At 45.6% G+C, this 23,464-nt stretch overlaps 1 protein-coding gene across 1 annotated transcript in view; it reads right to left on the bottom strand.

Annotated features, from left to right (window-relative positions):
• The window catches only part of ME3 (malic enzyme 3), a 306,056-nt gene that overhangs the window by 145,275 nt on the left and 137,317 nt on the right, over nt 1-23,464 (bottom strand). Inside the window, exon 5 of the mRNA XM_082248513.1 lies at nt 5,706-5,867. Within this exon, the coding sequence (XP_082104639.1) occupies nt 5,706-5,867 (162 nt within the window). The remainder of the gene's footprint in view (nt 1-5,705; nt 5,868-23,464) is intronic.

The following is a 23,464-nucleotide window of genomic DNA, read 5'->3' as shown; positions in this document are numbered from 1 at the left end:
TTCATCTGGTCTGAGTGAGTGTCCCCACTGTATCCAATAGGGGAGGCTGTTGGACAGTGGAGGAAAACCCAGCCAGTGACACACAGGCTTTTATGACTATCCCAGTGGGTTGGCACAACAGTGGTGCATCCTGGGATATGTTATAAAAGCCAAGGGCACATGTGACAGGGTGTCTTTGGGCGGTAAGCCAGGTCCCAGGAGGAGGGTGATGGCTGTCTCTCCTCCTGTCTGTGTGGAAGGTGGTCACAGACAGTCGGCCTAGTGAGCCAGAAGTGTGGTGCTGAGCCAGGAGGTCCAGTGGATACTGAGTGGAGCTGAAGGCAGAGAAACCTTGGGAAAAACAGTGTCCATGAGTACTGGGAAGCTGGCCAGGGGTCTGCCCAGGAAGGGGACCACTCCAGTGGAGAGTCAGTGGACAGGAGCCAGCACACACAGCAAGTGAGAAAGTTGATGCCTAAGTAGGACCCTGAAGAGGAACTAATTCCGGTATCATATTCTTTTACTTCACTTTCAGTGGCAAGGTGAAGCAGCGGCCTTGCCGCACACACTACAGTCAGTTGTCTTCAGGATTTGTGCATAGTTCATAGTTGAGTATCCCACTCATCCCTTCTCCCATCCCAGTTCTAAAATAAAACACAAAACCAAATTCCCTGGACTGTTCATTGTCTGAGCCAAGTGTGTAAAGTGATACGTTTCTACAGACTGTTGCTACGGGTAACCCAGGGGAATCCAGAAAATGCAATTCTCAGCAGCCCTCTAGGGGGCAGTGCTACATTAAATTCTCACAACTATATAAAATATCATATTTTTTATATATACATATAAAAATGTAAAAAAAAATAATAATAATAATTAAGGGCTTGTTTAAACGTTTTTGTCTCTTAAAAACATCCAGCATTCAGATTCCTCTTCAAAGAGCATTTACCAAGTGGTAAGGAGCCTTTGTATTGCCTCCTTACTGCCTGCTTTAACCCCTCCAACCCTGCGCTAGCATGCTGCAACCATGTGCATTTCACATAGTTGTGGGGCATTTGCAGAGCAGCACCATTCACTTCAATGGGTCAAGTTCAACAAGGGGTATAATTCATGCTGCAGCAGTGAAGCAAAACATCACGACCCCAGCATGTGTACATCCCCAGCACGCAGCTAAAGCGTGTAGTGGTTGAGGCAGTTTGCCCCCTCCCGGCTATCATAATTTAACCACACCCACTCATTGCTGCGGCGTGCTATGTGCACCACATGCCACTTTCTCCCTGAAATGTTCCTCGTTTCAACATGGGGGAGCGCAGCTTGCCATGTTCGCCCTGGGCACTGGATGACCTTGCCCCGGGACTGGATTTGATCATGGGCTAGTCCTAATGATGCCTGTCATATGATCAGTGTACCTAAAATGTTTTGAATATGAGGAAAGTTTGGAACCTCTGTTCAGCCTTTATTGGCCCAACTTGGGAAAATTTTCCTTTATTTCTTGTGTAGCAATATTTCCAGGCCTTGAGCCTGATATGGGTCTGCCATTGTTACCGGTGACACCTCCGTTCCACATTTAAATTGTGAACCCAGGTGTGAAAATTGAGACAATGACCATTCCGGCATCTTTGGTTGCTTTTGTTTATTGTATTTTGGGGATGGGAGAAGGGAATGAGTGGGATACTCCTCTGGCTAAACTAAGTTACCTGGGACTCTGTACAAAAATGCCCGTTGGCGCTGTCTTGACGCCAGCTGAATGCCGACCAGCGCTTCCTGACATTTGAAGATACTGCTTTGCTGAACTAGTGCTGGAACCTCGACTTTAACTTGTTTGTGAACTCAGAAGATCCAGGACTGTAGAACTCATGACTCTTGACACTCAATTTAGCTCAAAAGTCACTTCAGTCCTTCACTGACCGAGGTAGCTCCTTGTCATTGCTTGTGCCGCTGCAACTCTTAACTCTGTACACTACACACTACACACTGCACACATCAGCTCTTCAGGATGCTCTGACTAGGTACCCCCTCTAACACTTTGGGGTCCTCTGACTAGGCACCCCCTTTAACTAGGCACCCCCTTTAACAGCTAGCTGACTCTTGGATCCCTGGAACCTTCTCTGGAGTGGTCCCCTCTACACTTGGCAGACCCCTAGAGGCAGTTCACAGTACTCACGACCTTGGCAGGCTTTCCTGGAACTGACCCCTCTTCCTCCACTGGTCCTCGGCACACCTGATCCCTCCTGCAGCTCAACTCAGCATCCTCTGGATTCCCAGGCAGCCACCTGGGACACCCGATCCCCCTGACAAGAGGAGAGACAGCCGTACTCTCCCTCCTGGGACTCTGCTTCCCACCAAAGATGCTGCGTCATACGTTATCCTCAAACTTATACCCACTCCCAGAATCCTCTGGGGCAGAATCTGCCTTCTGGGGTAGATACAGGCCTGAATGTGTCTCTGATTGGATTTCCTCCACTGCCCAATGAGAATCCTCTCATGGAGCCAGTGGGGTGGCTCCCCTCTCAGCAGACACACCTGGGAGACATGACAGCCAGCTGAAATGATGGCCCTGCTGTTAGGCAACCAAGGCCCACTATACTTTTACCTAGCACCTACCTGTAGGGTGCTACACTTGTTTGAATGAATGCAAATAAAATAGGAAAATCAGTTCAGTGGGGTAGAGGCACAGACAATAAAAAATGATATTCAAATCCATCTACATTTCAATAAGCATTTTACTATAAGCTGTAAAGGTCATCACAGTGCAATTTAGTATGATTTGTCTGCAATCTTGAGTCTGAAGTGGATACAAAGAATCATCGAATAATACGTATAAAGCAATACACAGATGGGTGGTACATTAAACCATTCAAAAGGTTCTGCTTATTCATATGCAATCTGCAGTGGTTACTTCGAAGAATAAGAACACGGATAAGAAATACACAGATGGGTGGGTAAATAAATATATTTAAAAAAGTTTCTTCTGATCATTAGGGCAATCAAAGTAATGTAGAAAAATATACTAGACCACTCGCGTGTATGTTCGCTGTTTGATAATTGTGCCCTTATTATTATTTATATTTTAAAAGGATTTTTAAGGATGATTAGATCTATTTTCAGTGTTCACCTGCAGTCTGTTCTATCTAGTTTAATAATGATGACCAGGACACACAGTCCCGGTCATGCACTACCAGTCAAAAGATTTAAAAGGTCCCCATTTTAACATTTTTTTTCTGAAAGTTATCCAGTCCAGTGAATAATATGAAATAGTACAAAGGTAAGTGGTAAACTGTTAGAGGTGAAAAAAAAAAAAGTATATTTTAGCAAAAAACTGAAAAATAATATACAAAAAAGGCCTTTTACAGGGAAGAAGTAATTGGCTAACAACTCACAGCTGTTCAGCAGCAATGTAAGTAAATTAAGCCTTTAGCTCTTGTTCACACTGAAAAGGGCTTTGAAATCGTGCATCTTCATCTGAAATCACACGATTTCAAAGCCGCATTTTAGTCCGACTTTGGGGACAACTTGAAGGACATCTGTGCGTGATCATGCACAGATATCTATTGAGGTCGCCCCAGAAGTCTCCAAAAGTAGTGCAGGAACTAGTTTTGGAAATCTGTGAGGTGCCGCAAGGTCGGCGGCGCATTGAATGGGGCGTTCCAATTGCCGGCAATAGGCTGCGATTTGACATGCAATTTGACCTGTCAAATCGCATGTAAAATCGTGCTGATGTAAACGGGGGCTCAAAGGTTATGCTAACAATTCCTACAGGTGTCCCAACTTTTGTTGATTATTTTCAAGCTCTCTGTCTGTATAAAAGCAGTGTTACTACACCCTTTAAAGCAATATTTGGGCAGAATTGTACTGCAGGAATAGTATATTGTAGTGATCGACCGATTATCGGCAACACCGATATATCGGTGGCTGATATACACTTTACCCGATATATCGGAATCGGCCTTTGATTTACCGATATTGCCAATATTTTGGGAAAATGCTTGTACTGAAGTGATGCCTGCAGCTAGAGGCATCACCCCGGTACCCGCGTCCAAAGCCGAAGGTTGGCTGTCTTAATGACAACCGATGCGGCGGAGAAGCTGCTCGGCTGTCATTCCAAAGAAGCGGGAGGGGACATGGTGAGAAAAGGGCAATTAACAAGGAAAGACAGACCATTATGACCCCTTGAAAGTGTAGGTCTTTCCTATAGAGAAAATTGCAAAGAAGACCAAGGTGTCCGTGAGTATAGTTTCCCACACCATAAAAAGGCACTTGAAAAACTGGAGGAAACTCTGACAGGAGGAGGTCTGGCACACCCCAATCCACAACAGAATCAGAAGACAAGTTTCTGGGAGTCAACAATTTGTGTGACAGGCGGCTCACAGGACAACAGCTTCCGAAGTAAGCGCGTCTCAGTTTCAACTGTTAAGAGAAGATTTCAAGCTTCAGGTTTAACAGGTTGAGTGGCTGTAAGAAAGCCATTGCTAAGATGACAAAACATGTAAAAGAGGCAATTGAAAGAAGGTCTTATGGATTGATTAATCAAAATTTGAGATCTTTGGTTCATCACGCAGGGTCTTTGTATGCCGTTGAGTAGGTGAAAGGATGGTTCCTCAGTGTGTGATACCAACTGCCAAACATGGAAGGAAGGGTGATGGTCTTGGTCTCTTTTTCTGGATCCAGAGTTATCAACTAGCACAGAGTGAATGGCATCCTGAACCAATACTACTACCACAGAATTCTGCAACATCCTGCAATATCCTCTGAAATACACCTAGGGGGGGTCAGGGGTTCACCCTACAGCAAAATAATGACCCAAAACATACCTCCAGGCTGTCAGAACTACCTTAGAAGAAAGTAGACTTTAAAAATCATCCATGTCTTTATGGGCCTTGCTTTGTGCACTGGTGCATAGTCATGTTGGAACAGGAAGGGGCCATCTTCAAACTGTTTCCACAAAGTTGGGAGCATGAAATTGTCCAACATGTCTTGGTATGCTCACGCCTTAAGAGTTCACTTCACTGCAACTAAGGGGCCAAGCCCAACTCCTGAAAGACAACCCCACACCATAATCTCCCCTCCAGCAAATGATTTGGACCAGTGCACAAAGCAAGGTCCATAAAGACATGGATGAGAGAGTTTGGGGTGGAGGAACTTGACTGGCCTCAACCCAATAGAACATCTTTGTGATGAATTCGAGTGAAGACTGTGAGCCAGGCCTTCTCGTCCAATAGCAGTGCCTGACCTTACAAATGCCCTTCTGGAAAAATGGTCAAACATTCCCATAGACACACTCCTAAATGTGGGGACAGCCTTACTAGAAGAGTAGAAGCTGTTATAGGTGCAGAGGGTGGGCCAACTCAGTATTGAACCCTACGGACTAAGACTGAGATGCCAATAAAGTTCATGTTCATGTAAAGGCAGGCGTCCCAATACTTTTGGAAATATAGTGTATATGACATGTGTATTCAATTTGGCTGTCCCATTTGTACTCCCACTATACTAGTGGGGTTGAAATTGCTTATGAGAGGATGCTCTGGTCTCTGCATTGGATGCTGAATTACTGAGCTTTGCACTATAGAATGTGTATAGGTGATACTATGGCATACCCTATGGTAAGAATGCATTCAGATTGGCATGTAAGGCAAGAAAAGATTATGTAATCTTTTTAGCACCAGTGCGTACAGAAACAAAAAAAAAAAAAAAAAACTATCACTTACAGAGATTGGAATTGGGCAGCTTACCTCATTGTCCGTGCCAACATCCAGTAATACAGGGAGACACTGCTGTGGGTGAACTCCTCCACAGGCGGTATATAGAGCCAATTTGCCCACGGGGATTCCCATGCCGTAACTTCCCAGGTCTCCAAGGCCGAGGATACGCTCGCCATCAGTCACAACAATGGCCTGTCAATACACAACAGATGACGTTTTCAGACATAATGAAATAAATGGAGTTCAGTGTATTTTGTATGCAAACAATTGCCATAATCCTGTACGATAGCTGAATCAGTAGCATATAGGCCACTGTAACAATAGTATAGGCCAGTGGCCTCCAAACTGTGGCTCGTGGGCTGGATGTGGCCCTGTGGTTACCTTTATACAGCCCTTGGGCACCATTCCTCCCACTAAGAGCAATGCTGGAACCCTATTTCTCAAGATAAGCCAATGATTGGACGCGATCCTCCCCATTGACACCAATAATGGGGCACTATCCTTCCCCACTGACACCAAAGTTGGGATCACTATTCCTCTCATTGACACCAATGATGAGGCACTATTTCTTGCAGTGACACCAATGTTGGGAACACTATTCCTGCCACTGACACAAACTTTGAGGCACTATTCCTCCCGCTGACACAAACTACGAGGCACTATTTCTCCTTCTACTCAACACAACTAGCGCAATGTAATATACTTACTCCATTTGACCACCAAATCTGAGACATTGTATACTCCCCCTGATACTGGGGCATTTTCTTCTCTCACTGGCCACATTCTGCCCCCCCCCTCCCCAATTTCTGAAGGGCTGGTGCTTTGTTTAGATAGTTTGGAGACCCCTGGTATAGGGGAATATTAGAAGACCAATATTACAAAAGTTCTGAGGTAAAATCTCTTTAAACAGTTACAGTGCCTTGACAAGGTATTTATACCCCTTAAAAATGTTCCATATATTGTCAGGTTAGAACCAAAAACCTAAATGTATTTTATTGGGATTTTATGTGATAGACCGACACAAAGTGGCACACAATTGTGAAGTGGAAGGCAAATGATAAATGGTTTTCAAAATTTTTTACAAATAAAATATTTAAAAACTGTGGCGTGCATTTGTATTCAGCCCCTTTACTCTGATACCCCTAACTCAAATCTAGTGGGATCAATTGCCTTTAAGTCACCTAATTAGTAAATAGACCTGTGTGTAATTTAATCTCAGTATAAATACAGCTATTCTGTGAGGTTCTCGGCGGTTTGTTAGAGAACCTTATTGAACAAACAGCATCAAGGAACAGGTCAGAGAAGGTGAAGAAGTTAAAAGCAGGGTTAAGTTATAAAAAAATATCTTAGACCATCTCACAAAGCACTGTTCAATCCATTATCTGAAAATTAAAAGAGTATGACACAACTGCAAACCTACCAAGACATGGCCGTCCACCTAAACTGACAGGCCGGGCAAGGAGAGCATTAATCAGAGAAACAGCCAAAAGGCCCATGGTAACTCTGGAGGAGCTGCAGAGATCCATAGTTTAGATGGGAGAATCTGTCCACGGGACAACTATTAGTCATGCACTCCACAAATCTGGCCTTTATGGAGGAGTGGCAAGAAGAAAGCTATTGTTGAATGAAAGCCATAAAAAGTCCAGTTTGCAAGAAGCCATGTAGGGGACACAGCAAACATGTGGAAGAAGGTGCTCTGGTCAGATAAGACCAAAATTTAACTTTTTGGCCTAAAAGCAAAATGCTATGTGTGACAGGAAACACTGCACATCACCCTGAACAAACCAACTCCCACCCTGAAACATGGTGGTGGCATTTCCACGTTGTGGGGATGCTTTTCTTCCACAGTGACTGGGAAGCTGGTCAGAGTTGATGGGAAGATGGATGGAGCCAAAAACAGGGCAATCTTAGAAAAAAACATCTTAGAGTCAGCAAAAGACTTGATACTGGGGCGAAGGTTCGCCTTCCAGCAGGACAACGACTCTAAACATACAGCTAGAGCTACAATGGAATGGTTTGGATCAAAGCATATTTATGTGTTAGAATGGCCCAGTCAAAGTGGCAAGACTTGACAATTGCTGTTCACAGACACTCTCCATCCAAACTGACAGAGCTTGAGCTATTTTGCAAAGAAAGGACAAAAAATGTCACTCTCTAGATGTGCAAAGCTGGTAGAGACATCCCCAAAAAGACTTGCAGCTATAATTGCAGGGAAAGGTGTTCTACAAAGTATTGGCTGAATACAAATGCATGCAACACTTTTTACATATTTATTTGTAAAACATTTTAAAATCCATTTATCATTTTCCTTCCATTCCACAATTATGTGCCACTTTGTGTCGGTCTATCACATAAAATCCCAATAAAATACATTTATGTTTTTGGTTGTAACATTACAAAATGTGGAAAATTTCAAGGGGTATAAATTCTTTTTTTAAAAGGCACTGTATATATTTTAACATGTTTGAAAAAAGTTCTAGAATAACTACCTAAAGTATCCTCATAACTTCCTGCACAACAGCAATCGGATTGGCAGTAGGACATTATGAAATGTAAACTAATCGGACTGGATTTAATTGTTTAGGGCTTTTTACTGTATTTTCATTTATTACATTTTTTTTTTTTTTATAGCACCAACATTTAACATAGCACTTTGCATATTGCACATTCACATCAGTCCTTGCCTTCAAGGAGATTACAATCTAAGCTCCTTTTCTCAAATGCAAACACACGGATATTAGGGAGGCCCAATTTAGACAGGAGTCAATTAAATCAACATAAAGTCTTTGGAGTGTGAAGAAAAAAACCAGAGTACCTGGAGGAAGGCCACTCAAGAGAACATGAAAACTCCATGCAAATAGTGTCCTGATCAGGCCATGAAGGACCCTAATGCTGCAAGGTATTAGTGCTAACCACTAAGCGACTGTGCTTGAAGACCTGCAGTACTGTTTTCCACTCTCTGGATGCAGAGGAGCAGTACTAACAAGATCAATGTAATCATCAAGCATCTTCTTTGCTAAAATACATCAGAAGAGGTTTGTGGCCCCTTAGGATCATGTCACACTAGTGCTTCTGTTGCTAGAAGCAACTCGCTAGCAACAGGGTCGCTAATAGAGCCGAAAGAACACTCACCTGCTCCAATGGTCTCACTCCTTTGCCAGACCATTTGGAAGGGGAATGACAGCAAAGAAGCAGCTTCCCTGAAAACCGCGGCTGTCACCAGCTACAGATTACCTTCTGTGACATGGGCCTTTGGAATTTGTGCCTTAAATGTGATCTGATCTTCATCTGAGTCATACTACACACAATACTTTTGGTGCTTTTCCACTGCATGGAACCAAACAGATTCAGCTCACTTTTGTCTTTTTCCACTGCATGGTACCACATGGTATGGTGTTGGAACGGTTCGGTACGGTACGGCGACGCTTTTCCACTACATGGAACCGAACGGTACGGCTCGCTTAAACAGTACCACCTCGGTTGTGGTTCCAAGAGGGCTGTACTGGTACCATATCCCACAATCCTTTGCATGCAGCCTTGACTGTTTGTCACTACTAGCCACTGATTGGTCAGAGAGTCGTTGTTATCCCACCCACTTTACTTTAGTGGAAAAGCAAACCATACCGAACCGTTCCAACACCGTACCATGCGGTACCATGCAGTACCATACCAAACAGAGCCAAGCAGTGCCGAGTGGAGCCGAGCCGGTACTTGTAGTGGAAGAGTGCCATTTGAGTGGCTGCTGGCTCTCAATCCTGGCTGTCGCTTATAGTGAATAACGGGAGCCAAACACAGTAGTACCCGATCGTGAGATCACCATGTCAACTATGACAGAGTGATCACAGGTAGGCAGTAGGCTTAAAAAAATAAAAGTCTTTGGGCCTGCAAATAAACATTGCCACTCACAGTTCCCTTGGTTATATCACTTCATGTTTCACCATAAAAAAAAAAAAAAAAATATTCAAGTTGCAGTTTAAGTATGGCAAGATCACAGTTTTGGTACACTACTCAAGCTTGGATCTATATTCGTATGTATGTGCCATAAAAATAATAATAATGTGCGCTATCCCAACCAAAATGCTTTAAAATTGTAAAAAAACACCCATAATCATATATACCAAATCAAGTATGAACATAAGGCTTGCTAATCAATTGTGCAAAGAATTCATACAATAAAAGTGCAAAAAAATTCAAAATAATTTCACAAAGTGAACATTTCATTTAAAGTGCAATGGACAAAAACAAATATAGCTTAAGTTAAAATAAAATGTGCACACAAAACAAATTTTTAAATCGTTACTGTATATCTCATGTGCACAAATTCAATGGTGACTGTAAAACAGAAAATAAAGAATTTTATGAAAAAAATTACAGTCCAACTAATGTCCATCTCAGTGCAAAGGAGGAAAGTGCTCTTGTGCGGTCCACTGAAATGACTCTATAGTTGGCACCACTTCACTTCCACCCCTGGGCTTGTGCAAACAAACAAGCTGCTTACCAGAATGCATGATCCCACAAGGAGAAAGCGCTTAGATATCTCCTCTATAAAGAAGGCCCAGCTCGCTCACAAATGGTTCCCAAATGTCCTGATACGTTCCCGGCTCCAGCCTATATACACGGCTTGGCCAAAAAAAAAAAAAAAAGTTGCCACCTGGAATTACCTAAGAAACAAACTAAACTAAGCATGCAATAGCTATCCTATTGGATAGTTACTGCGTGTGCCCAAAGAATGAGGTCAGCTGACTACCTGAATATACTGAATGAGCAGGTTATTCCATCAATTGATTTTTTTCTTCCCTGATGGCACGGGCATATTCCAGGATGGCAATGCCAGGATTCATCGGGCTCAGATTGTGAAAGAGTGGTTCAAGGAGCATGAGACATAATTTTCACACATGGATTAGCCACCATAGAGTCCAGAACTTAACCCCATTGAGAATCTTTGGGATGTGCTGGAGAAGGCTTTGCGCAGTGGTCCGACTCTCCCATCATCAATACAAGATCTTGGTGAAAAATTAATGCAATACTGGACGGAAATAAATCTTGTGACATTGCAGAAGCTTATCGAAACAATGCCACAGCGAACGTGTGCCGTAATAAAAGCCAATTAAATATTCGAGTGTGTGACCTTTTTTTTTTGGTGGCGACTTTTTTTTTGGCCAGGCAGCGTATTATAAGTGAGGAGGAGAGCTCATTGTGCATTACTGTATAAAAGGTTTATTTAAAAGCATAAGATATTGCACTTACAGACTGAGTAACTTTATAAGGCATACGAACATCCCACCGACGCTGCTGTTCCACCACTCTATCGGACCATTCTACCGAACGATGTGGCCATTCCACCACTCTATCTGACCATTTCCCCTCAGTGGGCGTCATATGGAAATGGAGGCTACCTCCAATCCCAGATGAGGCCCATTGAGAGGAAACGCATCAGCCGGAGCTAGCAGAGTGACGTCAACATGCACGGTCCGATAGAGTGGTGTAAAGAAAACCTTATGTGTATACCGGATTTGGTATATATGATTATAGGTGATTTTTTTTTTATCATCTTAAAGATTTTTGGTTGGGATAGAGTACATTATTTTTATAGAGTTTTGTAGTACAGTATTCAAATACCTTTTTGTGCAGCAGTCTCACTATTGGAAGCCATGCGTGAGTTCCAGCAATTTTAAACATGTATGTGCCATACCTGTGGGATCCTCAAGAAAAATCTAGAACTTACACTGAACTGAAACTTCAATGATCTTACACTAGCACTGAAACTTCAATGATCTCCTGGGTCCCGTATCGAGCGGCTGCTCTGCTGCATTGTGAACACAGGAAGTGGCTGGTTCAGCAGGAGTGCCTTTCAGGCAACACTTTGCATTTTTTCATTGAATACAAAGCATTCTCTGATTGGAAGTGGTGGAGAGGCAGGGCGGTGATGTCATGATCACCCTCTTGTCCAATCACTTGTACAGTACACTTTGTATTCATTGAGGAAGTGCAAAGTGTTCTCTGAAAGGCACCCATGAGGAGCAGGCGACCCCCTGTGTTCAGTAAGCCACAGGGCAGCCACTCGGCATTGGACTCGAAAGCTAGGGGCAATCACTCTAGTATTGGTTGTCTAGTACAGGGATTTCCAGATTCCACAGGGATCCCACAGGTATAGCACATACCTACTTACATTGGTTTAGGCTGGACCAATGTAACTATGTACAAACTGCCATACCTAAACACTACCTTATTGGAAAAATTAAAAAAAAAATACAAACAACAGAATAGGGTTTCTATTAAAAGTTTCTAAAAATGTAAAACAATTATTTAGGTATGCAAAGTCGCCATAGGAGTTCTTGTTAAAGCGGTAGTAAACTTTAAACCACCAAAATTGTTCTTTACTGAACTTATGTGATGGTACAAATTTAGCATAATGACAAACATCACAAGGCCGGAAGCACATACTTCCCGCACAAACAAAAATGGCACATTAAACACCAAAGTAGCACAAGAAACATAATGGAAAAAATATGGGGAGGTTCAACCCACCCAAAAAAACAGGCAATGAGATCCTGAAACACAAAACCTACACAATGAATAAGAAAAGGTAGTGCTCATTACACCAACCACGGCTGCCAAATTTTGTAGGCGGTAGTAAACTTTAGGAAAACAAACAAAAAAAAAAAACCCTCAATTAGATCATCAAAAAGTTATTTTATTTCAATAATTCAAAAAGTGAAACTCGTATTATATAGATTCATTATACAACGAGTAAAATATTTCAAGCATTTCTTTCTTTAAATTTTGAGGATTATGGTTATGTTACGGAACAGGGCACCCCTGAGCAGGTACCTCCGTTGACAGATGCTCCTAGTGCTTCCCGAGGGCTCCAAGCACTCCACCAGACACCGTAAGCACTTCAGACTCCACGAACCGCCGCAGCTTGGTTAGGGTCTTGGCATCTCCTACCCACCCTGGACCAACGACAAGGCCCCAGGTTCCTGTGGGTGAACCTCTCTTTCCCCAGAGAGTGCAGCACGAACAAGCTCTTACACAAGCTCTTAAAAGAGCTTAGTGATTCTCTAAGGGAGTATGGAAGACCATAGCAATCCCTGCAGCAGATTCCCCCAATAACGAGACAAAGCTCCGAGATGAGGGTAAAACAGGAACAACATTTATTGGAAGAACAGAGCACACTTTTATACAGAAATTGGAACATCCCTCCCCCAACAACCGCCTTCCCATTGGTCAATTGCAAAGCACTTGCAGTTCTCACCAAGGTCCTCTCCAGCATATGCAAATGAGGGCTTGAAAATGAGTCAACAGGGATTGGTCAGATAGCTTTGACCAATGCAAGGAGACAGAAGCCCCAGGGGGCAATCAATGCACACAACAGTCAGACACAGAACAATGGTTCCCTAACGAGCCCTCAATACACATCACTCTGAGTGTCAATAGACCGCCCGTCTCCTCAGAACTTCCTGTAATGCCCATATTAGGAGTTGGCTTCCTGTTCCTTACAGTTTACAGGAATACGTTTTAGCTTCCAGGAGAGGCAAGGCTCCATTAGCCACATGTTTAAAGAAACACAAAAAGACACAAAAATGCATAACTCCCAGTCTACTGAACAGAACCCCTACATTCAACCCATCCCCAGATAGCCCGGATCTGAGCACTCAACATATCCAAACAGCGCTCAGATGCCACAAACACAGTCAAATTGCCATGGGGTTTACGTTTAGCCTGGGCTGAAGAGAGGGTCCATAGTCCCATTGCAGGAGGCGAGCAACCAGGCTTCTCCAACGCCCAGTGGCGAGATTGGTCTCGTCACAGGTTACAGCTAGCAAAACCCTAAATTAATTATCTCAAAAAAATAGATCATTAGAGATAAATAAAAAATAACACCATACCAAAAATACCAATAAAAAAAAAAAAGTATTTTTAATACAGAAATGTTGGCTTAGTGAAAAGTATGTCCATGTACAGTATAGTATGCACTCAATACTTGGTAAATTAAAAATCTAAATAAAAAAATACTTCTATGCCAGGACCAAAGATGCCAGCAAGGAACTTAGGTCCTTACTCCTGTCTAGGCAGATTAAAACTGACATCCTATGCAGGAAGAGAGAGGGTATACTCATAGGCGAAGCCAGAAATTCTTTCCGCCTAGTGTCCTACTCCTGTAGGGGGCGGTATTACCCTACTGATATGCATCAGAGGACTGCGTCCGTCAATGAACGATAGAGAAATCCTAATACGTGTATATTGATTGGTTTGTGCAAAAGTTATGTCTACAAACTAAGGGATAGATTTTTCATATTTGTTTATTTATTTTTTTACTAGTAATGCGGTGGACAGATCGGGCACCTAAATTACACTTTTGTGGGGACCAGTGACATTGCTACATTAATCAGTGCTAAAAATATGCACTGTTACTGTACTGAAACTGGCAGGGCAGAGGTTAACACCAGGGGCGAGCAAAGGGTTAAGTGTGCTCCTAGGGAGTGCTTTTGTCAGGGAACTACCAATATCCTGGCGAATCAGCGAATTCGCGCATTGGCGCGAATGCGCATGCGCGCCCAAACACGGGCAAACGCAGTTAGGAATGTGCGTGCGCCAATGCGCACGCGCGTACGCCATGCGTAATGGCGCTTGGCGCCAATCGGCCTATTTAAAGCCAGCAGCCACAACATCTAGTTGCTGGATGATCAACAGCCTCCCGTGTTCCCTGTGCCTTGTTTACCTGCTGATCTTGCCTTCTCGTTGCCGACCCGGACTGTCTGACTTTGCTTCTCCTGGCTCCTGACCCCTTGGCTTGCTCTCGGATTCCTGTTGTCTTCTCCAATACTTGACCTCGGCTTGGCTCCTGACTTCGCTCCAGTATCTCTCCCAGTCTGTTCCTGTCTGCACCTTGTAACTGCCTGGCTTGCCAAAGTGTTCCAGACCTGCTTGGGACTTCTCAACAAGTTGGGTCCTGCTTCCATCCTGGTCATCCCAACCGGCAACCCGTGCTACTTCGGGCACAGCACTCCCTGTCCCACTTCCAGGGGTACTCTGCACCTAGCCGCAAGGGGAGCACTCTCTACACTCCGGCTTCGGATCAGGTACGTGACAGTATCATCCAGCCATGTCAGAAGCCGAGAGAGGTGCCTCCCCGCTGGAAGCCCTGTGCCAGCAAGTGACTGCATTAACCCAGGCGGTGAAGAATCTTCAGGATGGGTACTTCCAACTGGAAGGCCGTTTACAGTACCTGACTGCACCATCTCTGGCAGCGACTTCAGATCCACCCGCTGCAGTCTCCACCTCCGCTCCTGCAACTTCAGCACAGTCAGCTCCAACTCCTACGATGATGGCTCCGCCTCCAGAACCAAGAGTACCTATACCTGAACGCTTCTCGGGGGATCGCCGCAAGTTTAGGTCATTCAAAAATGCCTGCCTGTTATACCTGGCCCTGCAACCCAGAACTTTTTCTTTAGAGACAGTTAAAGTGGGGTTTATTATTTCCCTGTTGTCTGATGAACCCCAGTCCTGGGCCCATCAGTTACTGGAACAGAAGGATCCTGCTGTCAGTTCCGTTGAGGTTTTCTTCGAGGCTATGGCACAGCTGTACGATGACCCACAACGTATGGCCACTGCCGAGGCTACGCTCCATAAGCTACAGCAAGGCCGACGCCCTGTAGAGGATTACACAGTGGACTTTCGTAGGTGGGCCGCAGACACAGGGTGGAATGAGGCCGCCCTCAAATACCAATATCGGTTAGGTCTGTCTGAAACCCTGAAAGATGAGTTGGCACGAGTAGAGACCCCCACCTCATTAGAGGGGCTCATTCAACTCGCCATCCAATTGGACAGACGTTTGCGGGAACGCAGGTCTGAACGAGCTCAGTCTTATCAGCCTACTTGGATGTTACCCAAGGTGCCACCATCTCCTGCTCCTCTACCCACTGCTACCAACCCAATGTCTCCTGAAGAGCCTATGCAGATCGGAGTGGTCCGCACAGCCTTAACCCCTGCTGAAAGGCTTCGTCGCAGGCAATTGAACTTATGTCTTTACTGTGGGGAAGATGGACACTTTCTCCGTGACTGCCCAGTGAGACCAAGTAAGCCCGCTGCTTTCAACCATCTGCATCTCCAAATTCCGGGACCCTCTCCCGCTCACCTAGTCCTTCTTGTTTCATTACAGGTAGCAGAAGGAGAGATCAAGCTGCCAGCAATCATTGATTCCGGAGCCTGCAGCTGTTTCCTGGATATCTCTGTGGCAAGAAACCTTCACATTCCACTCCAGACCAAGCGCCATAAACTGGAAATCCACCTTGCAGACGGCACCACCCCCAGGTCCGGGCCCGTCATTCAGGAAACCTTACCCGTACTTGCCACTACTGGCCCTGGCCATAAGGAACTTCTTCACTTTGACGTCCTTCCTTCACCTATGTTTCCTGTAATTCTGGGAATTCCGTGGCTACGGGCCCATAACCCGTTGATAGACTGGTCCAAAGGAGAAGTATCCTTCAAATCAGTGTACTGCCTCCAACATTGTATGACTCCTGAGATACCTCCTCCTGCCAGCTGTCTTGCCATTCAGCCTGTTTCCAATGCCAGCCAAGACGTTCCTTCCGCCTATCATAGTTTTCTGGACGTATTTGATAAGAAGAAGGCGGACTCTCTACCACCTCACCGTCCCTATGATTGCCCAATAGAATTGTTGCCTGGTGCTGAGATCCCTTTTGGCCGTATTTTTCCACTTTCAGAGACAGAACTTGAAGCCCTACGGCAATACATCGATGAAAACCTCAGCAAGGGCTTCATTCGTCCTTCTTCCTCTCCGGCCGGAGCCGGAATCTTCTTCGTGGAGAAAAAAGACCACACTCTCAGGCCATGTGTGGACTACAGGGACTTGAATAAAATAACTATAAAAAACCGGTACCCACTCCCTCTCGTTCCTGAGCTCTTCCAGAGGTTTCGTTCTGCTCAAGTCTTTACTAAATTAGACTTACGAGGTGCCTATAATTTGGTGCGGATCCGCGAGGGCGATGAATGGAAGACTGCCTTTCGAACCCGTTTCGGGCATTTTGAATACTTGGTTATGCCCTTCGGGCTGTGTAATGCCCCCGCCACTTTCCAGCACCTGGTAAATGATATTTTCCGAGAATTCCTGGACAATTTCCTCATCGTTTATTTAGACGACATCCTTATTTTTTCTACTACCCTGGAGTTGCACAGAATACATGTACAAAAAGTATTGGCCACTCTCAGAAAACACGGGCTTTATGCTAAAGCAGAAAAATGTGAATTCGAGAAGTCATCCATACAATTTCTGGGCCTGATTATCTCCACTGATGGAATAGCAATGGACCCTCAGAAAGTGTCTGCCATCCTGGAGTGGCCTGCCCCCTCTGACAAAAAGGGCATCCAAAGGTTTGTGGGTTTCGCAAACTTTTACCGAAGGTTTATTAAGGACTTTTCCCGCATCATTGCCCCCATTACGCAAATGACTCGGCAAAACACTCGGTTCCAATGGTCCCCAGAGGCCCAAAGTGCATTTGACAAGCTCAAGGCTGTATTCACCAGTGCTCCTGTGCTACAACACCCAGACCCAGCCTTACCTTACGTCCTTGAAGTGGATGCTTCAGAAATGGCCACGGGAGCAGTCCTATCGCAACGCCAGGGACCCAAGGCATTGCTTCACCCAGTAGCGTTTTTTTCTAGAAAACTCAGTCAGCCCGAGAAGAACTACGATGTAGGGGACCGAGAACTATTGGCCATCAAGGCCGCATTAGAAGAATGGCGATATTTGCTGGAGGGAGCAGCCCACCCAATAATGATATTCACGGACCACAAGAACCTCGAATATCTCAGATCAGCCAAACGCCTAAGACCTCGGCAGGCCAGATGGGCACTATTCTTTTCGAGGTTTAACTTCCATCTCACATACCGGCCAGGCTCTAAGAATGGGAAGGCAGATGCCCTCTCGCGGATGTTCCCTGAAACCCCTGTGGATGTCACCCCCAGTACAATTCTGTCCTCTCAAAACTTTCTTTTACTCCAGCCTGATCTTAGGACCACCCTTGAACTGGCCTCTGCCCGCTGTACTGCTCCTGAGACTGCTACTCTCAAGAAACAGGGAAAATTTTTCTTGCATGAAGACAAGTTCTTTGTACCCCAGGAAGCCAGACTCACGGTCCTTAAAGCTCTTCATGACCATCAACTTGCTGGTCACTTTGGGGTCCGAAAGACCTTAGAACTAATTCAGCGATCCTATTGGTGGCCAAACCTAAGAAAGGACTGTAAGGACTATGTGAGTTCCTGTACCACCTGCCTTCGGAGTAAAGGCAGTCACGTCCAAGCTTGGGGTCTGTTGAAACCACTTCCGGTCCCAAAACAACCATGGGAGATGTTGTCCATGGATTTTATAGTGGACCTACCTTCCTCAGAGGGATTCTCCACAATTATGGGGATAGTAGACCGCTTGTCCAAAATGGCCCATTTTATTCCCATGGTTGGCACTCCTTCGGCCGTGGACACGGCACATACCTTTGTCAAGGAAATAGTGAGGCTACATGGTCTACCCGGCAGCATTGTATCCGACCGTGGAGTACAATTTACTTCCAGATTTTGGAGGTCTCTCTGTAAAGCCTTGAATATTGAAGTTTGCTTATCTTCAGCATATCACCCCCAAAGTAATGGTCAAACGGAAAGAACCAACCAAACCCTTGAGCAATATCTCCGCTGCTTTTCCACATTCTCGCAAGACAACTGGGTATCCTTACTCCCGTGTGCGGAGTTTGCCTACAATAATACAATTCATGCTTCCACCCACCAGTCTCCATTTTTTGCAAACTATGGGTTTCACCCATCCTTTTTACCTAACCCTGTGTCTGAGACTACAGTACCTGCTGTTCAAGATAGGGTAGCCTTCCTGCAAGAAAATTTTCTGCTATTACAGAAGACCATGCAAAAGGCACAAGAAGCCTATAAGGAATGCTACGACAAGAGAAGAAGGGATAGCCCGGCCTTGAAGGTGGGAGACAAAGTGTGGCTGTCCACTCTTAATCTTAAGTTGGCCTGCCCATCCAAGAAGCTGGGTCCAAGATTCATTGGTCCCTTCCCGATCAAGAAGATGGTCAATCCTGTGGCCTTTGAATTATGCCTTCCAGATACTTACAAGATTCACCCAGTCTTCCATGTGTCTTTGCTTAAACCGGCCAACCCTGGTCCTTTTCCTGGAAGAGATAGCTTGCCTCCACCTCCAGTTGTAGTAGATGGAGAAACGGAATATGAAGTGGAATCCATCCTGGACTGCCGTAGACGAGGAAGGCAAGTCCAGTATTTAATCAAATGGAAGGGCTATTCTCTGGAGGAAAGTTCTTGGGAACCTGCTGGAAATATACACGCTCCCAGACTGTTACGTGACTTTTTCAAAAGATTCCCTGAAAAACAGGCTCTGTTAGGCATCCGGAGGCTGCCCCTCAGGGGGGGGGCACTGTCAGGGAACTACCAATATCCTGGCGAATCAGCGAATTCGCGCATTGGCGCGAATGCGCATGCGCGCCCAAACACGGGCAAACGCAGTTAGGAATGTGCGTGCGCCAATGCGCACGCGCGTACGCCATGCGTAATGGCGCTTGGCGCCAATCGGCCTATTTAAAGCCAGCAGCCACAACATCTAGTTGCTGGATGATCAACAGCCTCCCGTGTTCCCTGTGCCTTGTTTACCTGCTGATCTTGCCTTCTCGTTGCCGACCCGGACTGTCTGACTTTGCTTCTCCTGGCTCCTGACCCCTTGGCTTGCTCTCGGATTCCTGTTGTCTTCTCCAATACTTGACCTCGGCTTGGCTCCTGACTTCGCTCCAGTATCTCTCCCAGTCTGTTCCTGTCTGCACCTTGTAACTGCCTGGCTTGCCAAAGTGTTCCAGACCTGCTTGGGACTTCTCAACAAGTTGGGTCCTGCTTCCATCCTGGTCATCCCAACCGGCAACCCGTGCTACTTCGGGCACAGCACTCCCTGTCCCACTTCCAGGGGTACTCTGCACCTAGCCGCAAGGGGAGCACTCTCTACACTCCGGCTTCGGATCAGGTACGTGACAGCTTTGTAACTGTGTGTGGGATGTATTAAATAGATGAACATAGGCAGACTGCCATTCTGTCTCCATGGGGAGCGATCGCAAGTGGCCGGCGGACATCTCGTCCCCCGGACCCGCTGACTGGCTCCCCCTCTGCCCAATTGGCGCGTGTGTGCGCCTCCGGCAGTGCCCGCGCGCCCCCACTGTCTATAAGACAAAGCGACGTACAGGTATGTTGTTTTCGTAATAGAGCCGACCTGCTGCAGTAACACTACAGCGGCTGGTTAGCAAGTGGTTAAATAACTGATTCATGCTGCTAATTTTGTCTCTGGGCATCTAGGCCTCAATGGCCTCTGGTCATCAAGAAGTTGTAATCATAGGGGGAAAAAAAAATTTACCCATAATGACATCTTAAAAAGAAGGTAAGCTAAAATGCAGAAAGCATTGCAATGAATTCTTTTAAGGATTTAACCTAGAATGTGTCGATTTTGTGTATTAAATGATGGTTTTATATATTATGTCTTGGAGATCACAATATAGAAGCCATTCATACAAAAAAAAGCTAAAGTTCTTAAGAGTTTACAATATTTTTCTCAGAACTGTATACGTACATGTCAGGTTTTTAGAATAGCGCTTTTGAAGAGGAGATTTTTACAATGTTCAAACTTTTCCAAGAGTGCATGTAGTACACATTAGGGAACAGAATAACGAGATGCATGCAAATGTTTGCGGCTCATTGATTTTTACTGTCTTCTGAGCCTCCCATTCCCATTAGTTCCATGATGTCATCTATCATAAACCGCTATCTTCAATGTGTTTACTAGCATTGTCTAGGGGCAATGGAAAAACGGATTGTCAAACCGTCTCCTATTTTGTTTTACTTGTTACTGTTCAGTAGAGAGGAACCCAATTAATTATATACAGCCACAGAATTGTCAATTTTGTAGAACTGTACAGGAATGTTAAGGCTTTGCATGGTTGCCGGCAAGAAAATCATATGCTTTTTTTTAATTTTTTTAATATCTTTGGGGTTCTACTGGCAGGATGCACAGATGTTCCTCCATGTGCTATATGTGCCTATATCTGATCTACGGAATAGGAACCACTCCAAGATCACCTTGAAGAAAGCTTGCTTGGTTCTGGCAAAACCAGAATTATTATTTTCAAGCTTACTTAAAGCTGAACTCCAGTCTTCCCTTCAGTCTTGTGCAGTTGTATAGACTCCTTAACCACTTGCCGACTGTCGCGCGACTATTTACGTCGGCAGTCAGCCCCTCACAGGCAAAGCGACGTAGGGCTACGTCGCTAGCCTGTAAGGGTTTTGGGAGCGAGCGCACGCCGCTGGATGCGCGCTTCCACTCGGTCAGGGACCCCCCCGCGCGCGTGTGCCGCACTTGTGGTCGTCCGTGACAGCGGGAGAAAGGCAGGCGGCTAGTGTAAACAAAGCCGCCTTTCAGTCTCCCCTGTGTAAGAATGGAGATCAAACGGTTCTACTATGTAGGACTGTTGATCTCTGTTCTTACACATCAAGCCACAGCCAATCACAGTTAGAAACACGCCCCTAGGACACACTTAACCCCTCCCTCTCCAATACAGTTAACTCCTTCACTGCCAGTGTCATTTTTACAGTAACAGTGCATATGTATAGCACTGATTACTGTAGTAATGTCACTGGTAACCCCAAAAGTGTCAAAAATGTCAGTCAAAGGTCCGATCTGTCCGCCCAATGTCGCAGTCCCGCAAAAAAAAAAAAAAGAAAAAAAATCGCAGATCGCCGCCATTACGCGTTAAAAAAAACAACAAAAATTACAAAAATCTTTCCCTTTGTTAGTAAACGCAATAACTTTTGCACAAACCAATCAAAATACGCTTTTTGCGATTTTTTTTACCAAACATATGGTATAAAAAAAAAAAAATTGGCCTAAAATGTTAAAAAATTTAGATTTTTACATTTTTTTTGGGAATTTCATATAAAAAAATGTGAAAATATTGTTATTTTTGCAAAATTTACGTTCCTTTTTTGTTTATAGCGCATGCTCAAAAAACCGCACAGGTGATCAAATACCACCAAAAGAAAGCTCTGTTTGATGGAAAAAAGGACGCCAAATTCGTTTAGGTACAGCGTCGCACGACCGCACAATTGTCCGTTAAAGTCACGCAGTGCCGAATCACAAAATAGGCCCTGGTCAGGAAGGGGGTAAAATCTTTTGGGGCTTAAGTGGTTAAAGTGGAGCTTTACCTACAAGGGGAAGTTCCACTTTAAGGCTTCCTTCCCCCTTCTCTTTAAGAAATGCCGCTCTTTTTTTTTTTTTCGGGGGGGGGGGGGGGCATGGGGAGGGGGCCGGGAGAAGGGCACTTGGTTCTGACAGGTACCCGTTCCCACTCTTGCTTGGACTGCCTAGGCAGTCCAAATAGATGTTTTCCTCTCCCCCTACCTCCCTGCAGTCTTCTGGGACATGTCACAGGTCCCAGAAGACTGCTGGACCATTCAAAAAGCACACTGCAACTTGTGCATGGGCAGCCGGCTGTAAAGCCGCAAGCTGTCACAGCTAAGTGTCCACAGTTGAGATGCCTGGGAAATCTCCTTTACGGGGCCACCCACAGCAAAAAAAAAATAAAAAATGACAAAATGTGCCAATCCCTCTCCCCCTCTATACAAAACTAAAAAAAGAAAAAAAAAAAAAAAAAAAAAAAGATCTGCCTTTAGTTAACCAGCTCACATCCGCGCTACAGCCTATATACGGCTGCAGCGCGGACTTGAATTTTCGGGAGGCCGTTTTTAAACGGCCTCCCATAAACACGCCCTCCGCGCGCTCCCGCGAGCGCGCATCGGGCAGAAGCTGTGTTGGCCGTGTCCCTTGGACACAGCCAATCACAGATCGAGACGAATGGCCAATCACAGCGGCCATTCGTCACGATCGAGGCATCCAATGAGAGATGATCTCATATGTAAACATATGAGATCATCTGTCATTGCCTCGGTAGTAACAGACTCCCCGCGCTCTCCCGCGAGCGCGCACCGGGGATAATCTGTGTTGGCCGTGTCCCTTGGACACAGCCAATCACAGATCGTGACGAATGGTCAATCACAGCGGCCATTCGTCATGATCGAGGCATCCAATGAGAGATGATCTCAAATGTAAACATTTGAGATCATCACTCATTGCCAGCTCTCCCTCCTCACACACAGACTGCAGTGTGAGGAGAGGAGAGACCGTAAGTGTAAAAAAAAGTGCCCACCAGTGTGCCCATCAGTGTGCCATCAGTGTGCCAAGTGATCAGTGTGCCCAGTGCTCATCAGTGCCCACCAGTGTGCCCACCAGTGCCCACCAGTGTGCCCATCAGTGCCCGCCCAGTGCTCATCAGTGCCGTCCAGTGCTCATCAGCGCCGCCCAGTGCTCATCAGTGCCGTCCAGTGCTCATCAGTGCCGCCCAGTGCTCATCAGTGTGCCCAGTGCCCACCAGTGCCCGCCCAGTGCTCATCAGTGCCGCCCAGTGCTCATCAGTGCCGCCCAGTGCTCATCAGTGCCGCCCAGTGCTCATCAGTGTGCCCAGTGCCCACCAGTGCCCACCAGTGTGCCCATCAGTGCCCGCCCAGTGCTCATCAGTGCCGCCCAGTGCTCATCAGTGCCGCCCAGTGCTCATCAGTGCCGCCCAGTGCTCATCTGTGCCGCCCAGTGCTCATCAGTGTGCCCAGTGCCCACCAGTGTGCCCATCAGTGCCCGCCCAGTGCTCATCAGTGCCGCCCAG

The sequence above is a fragment of the Pelophylax lessonae genome, assembly GCF_965119305.1.
Source record: "Pelophylax lessonae genome assembly, chromosome: 2".
NCBI classification, from domain to species: domain Eukaryota; kingdom Metazoa; phylum Chordata; class Amphibia; order Anura; family Ranidae; genus Pelophylax; species Pelophylax lessonae.
Note: the sequence above shows the minus strand (reverse complement) of the source record. Positions and strands in the feature narration are given on the sequence as shown.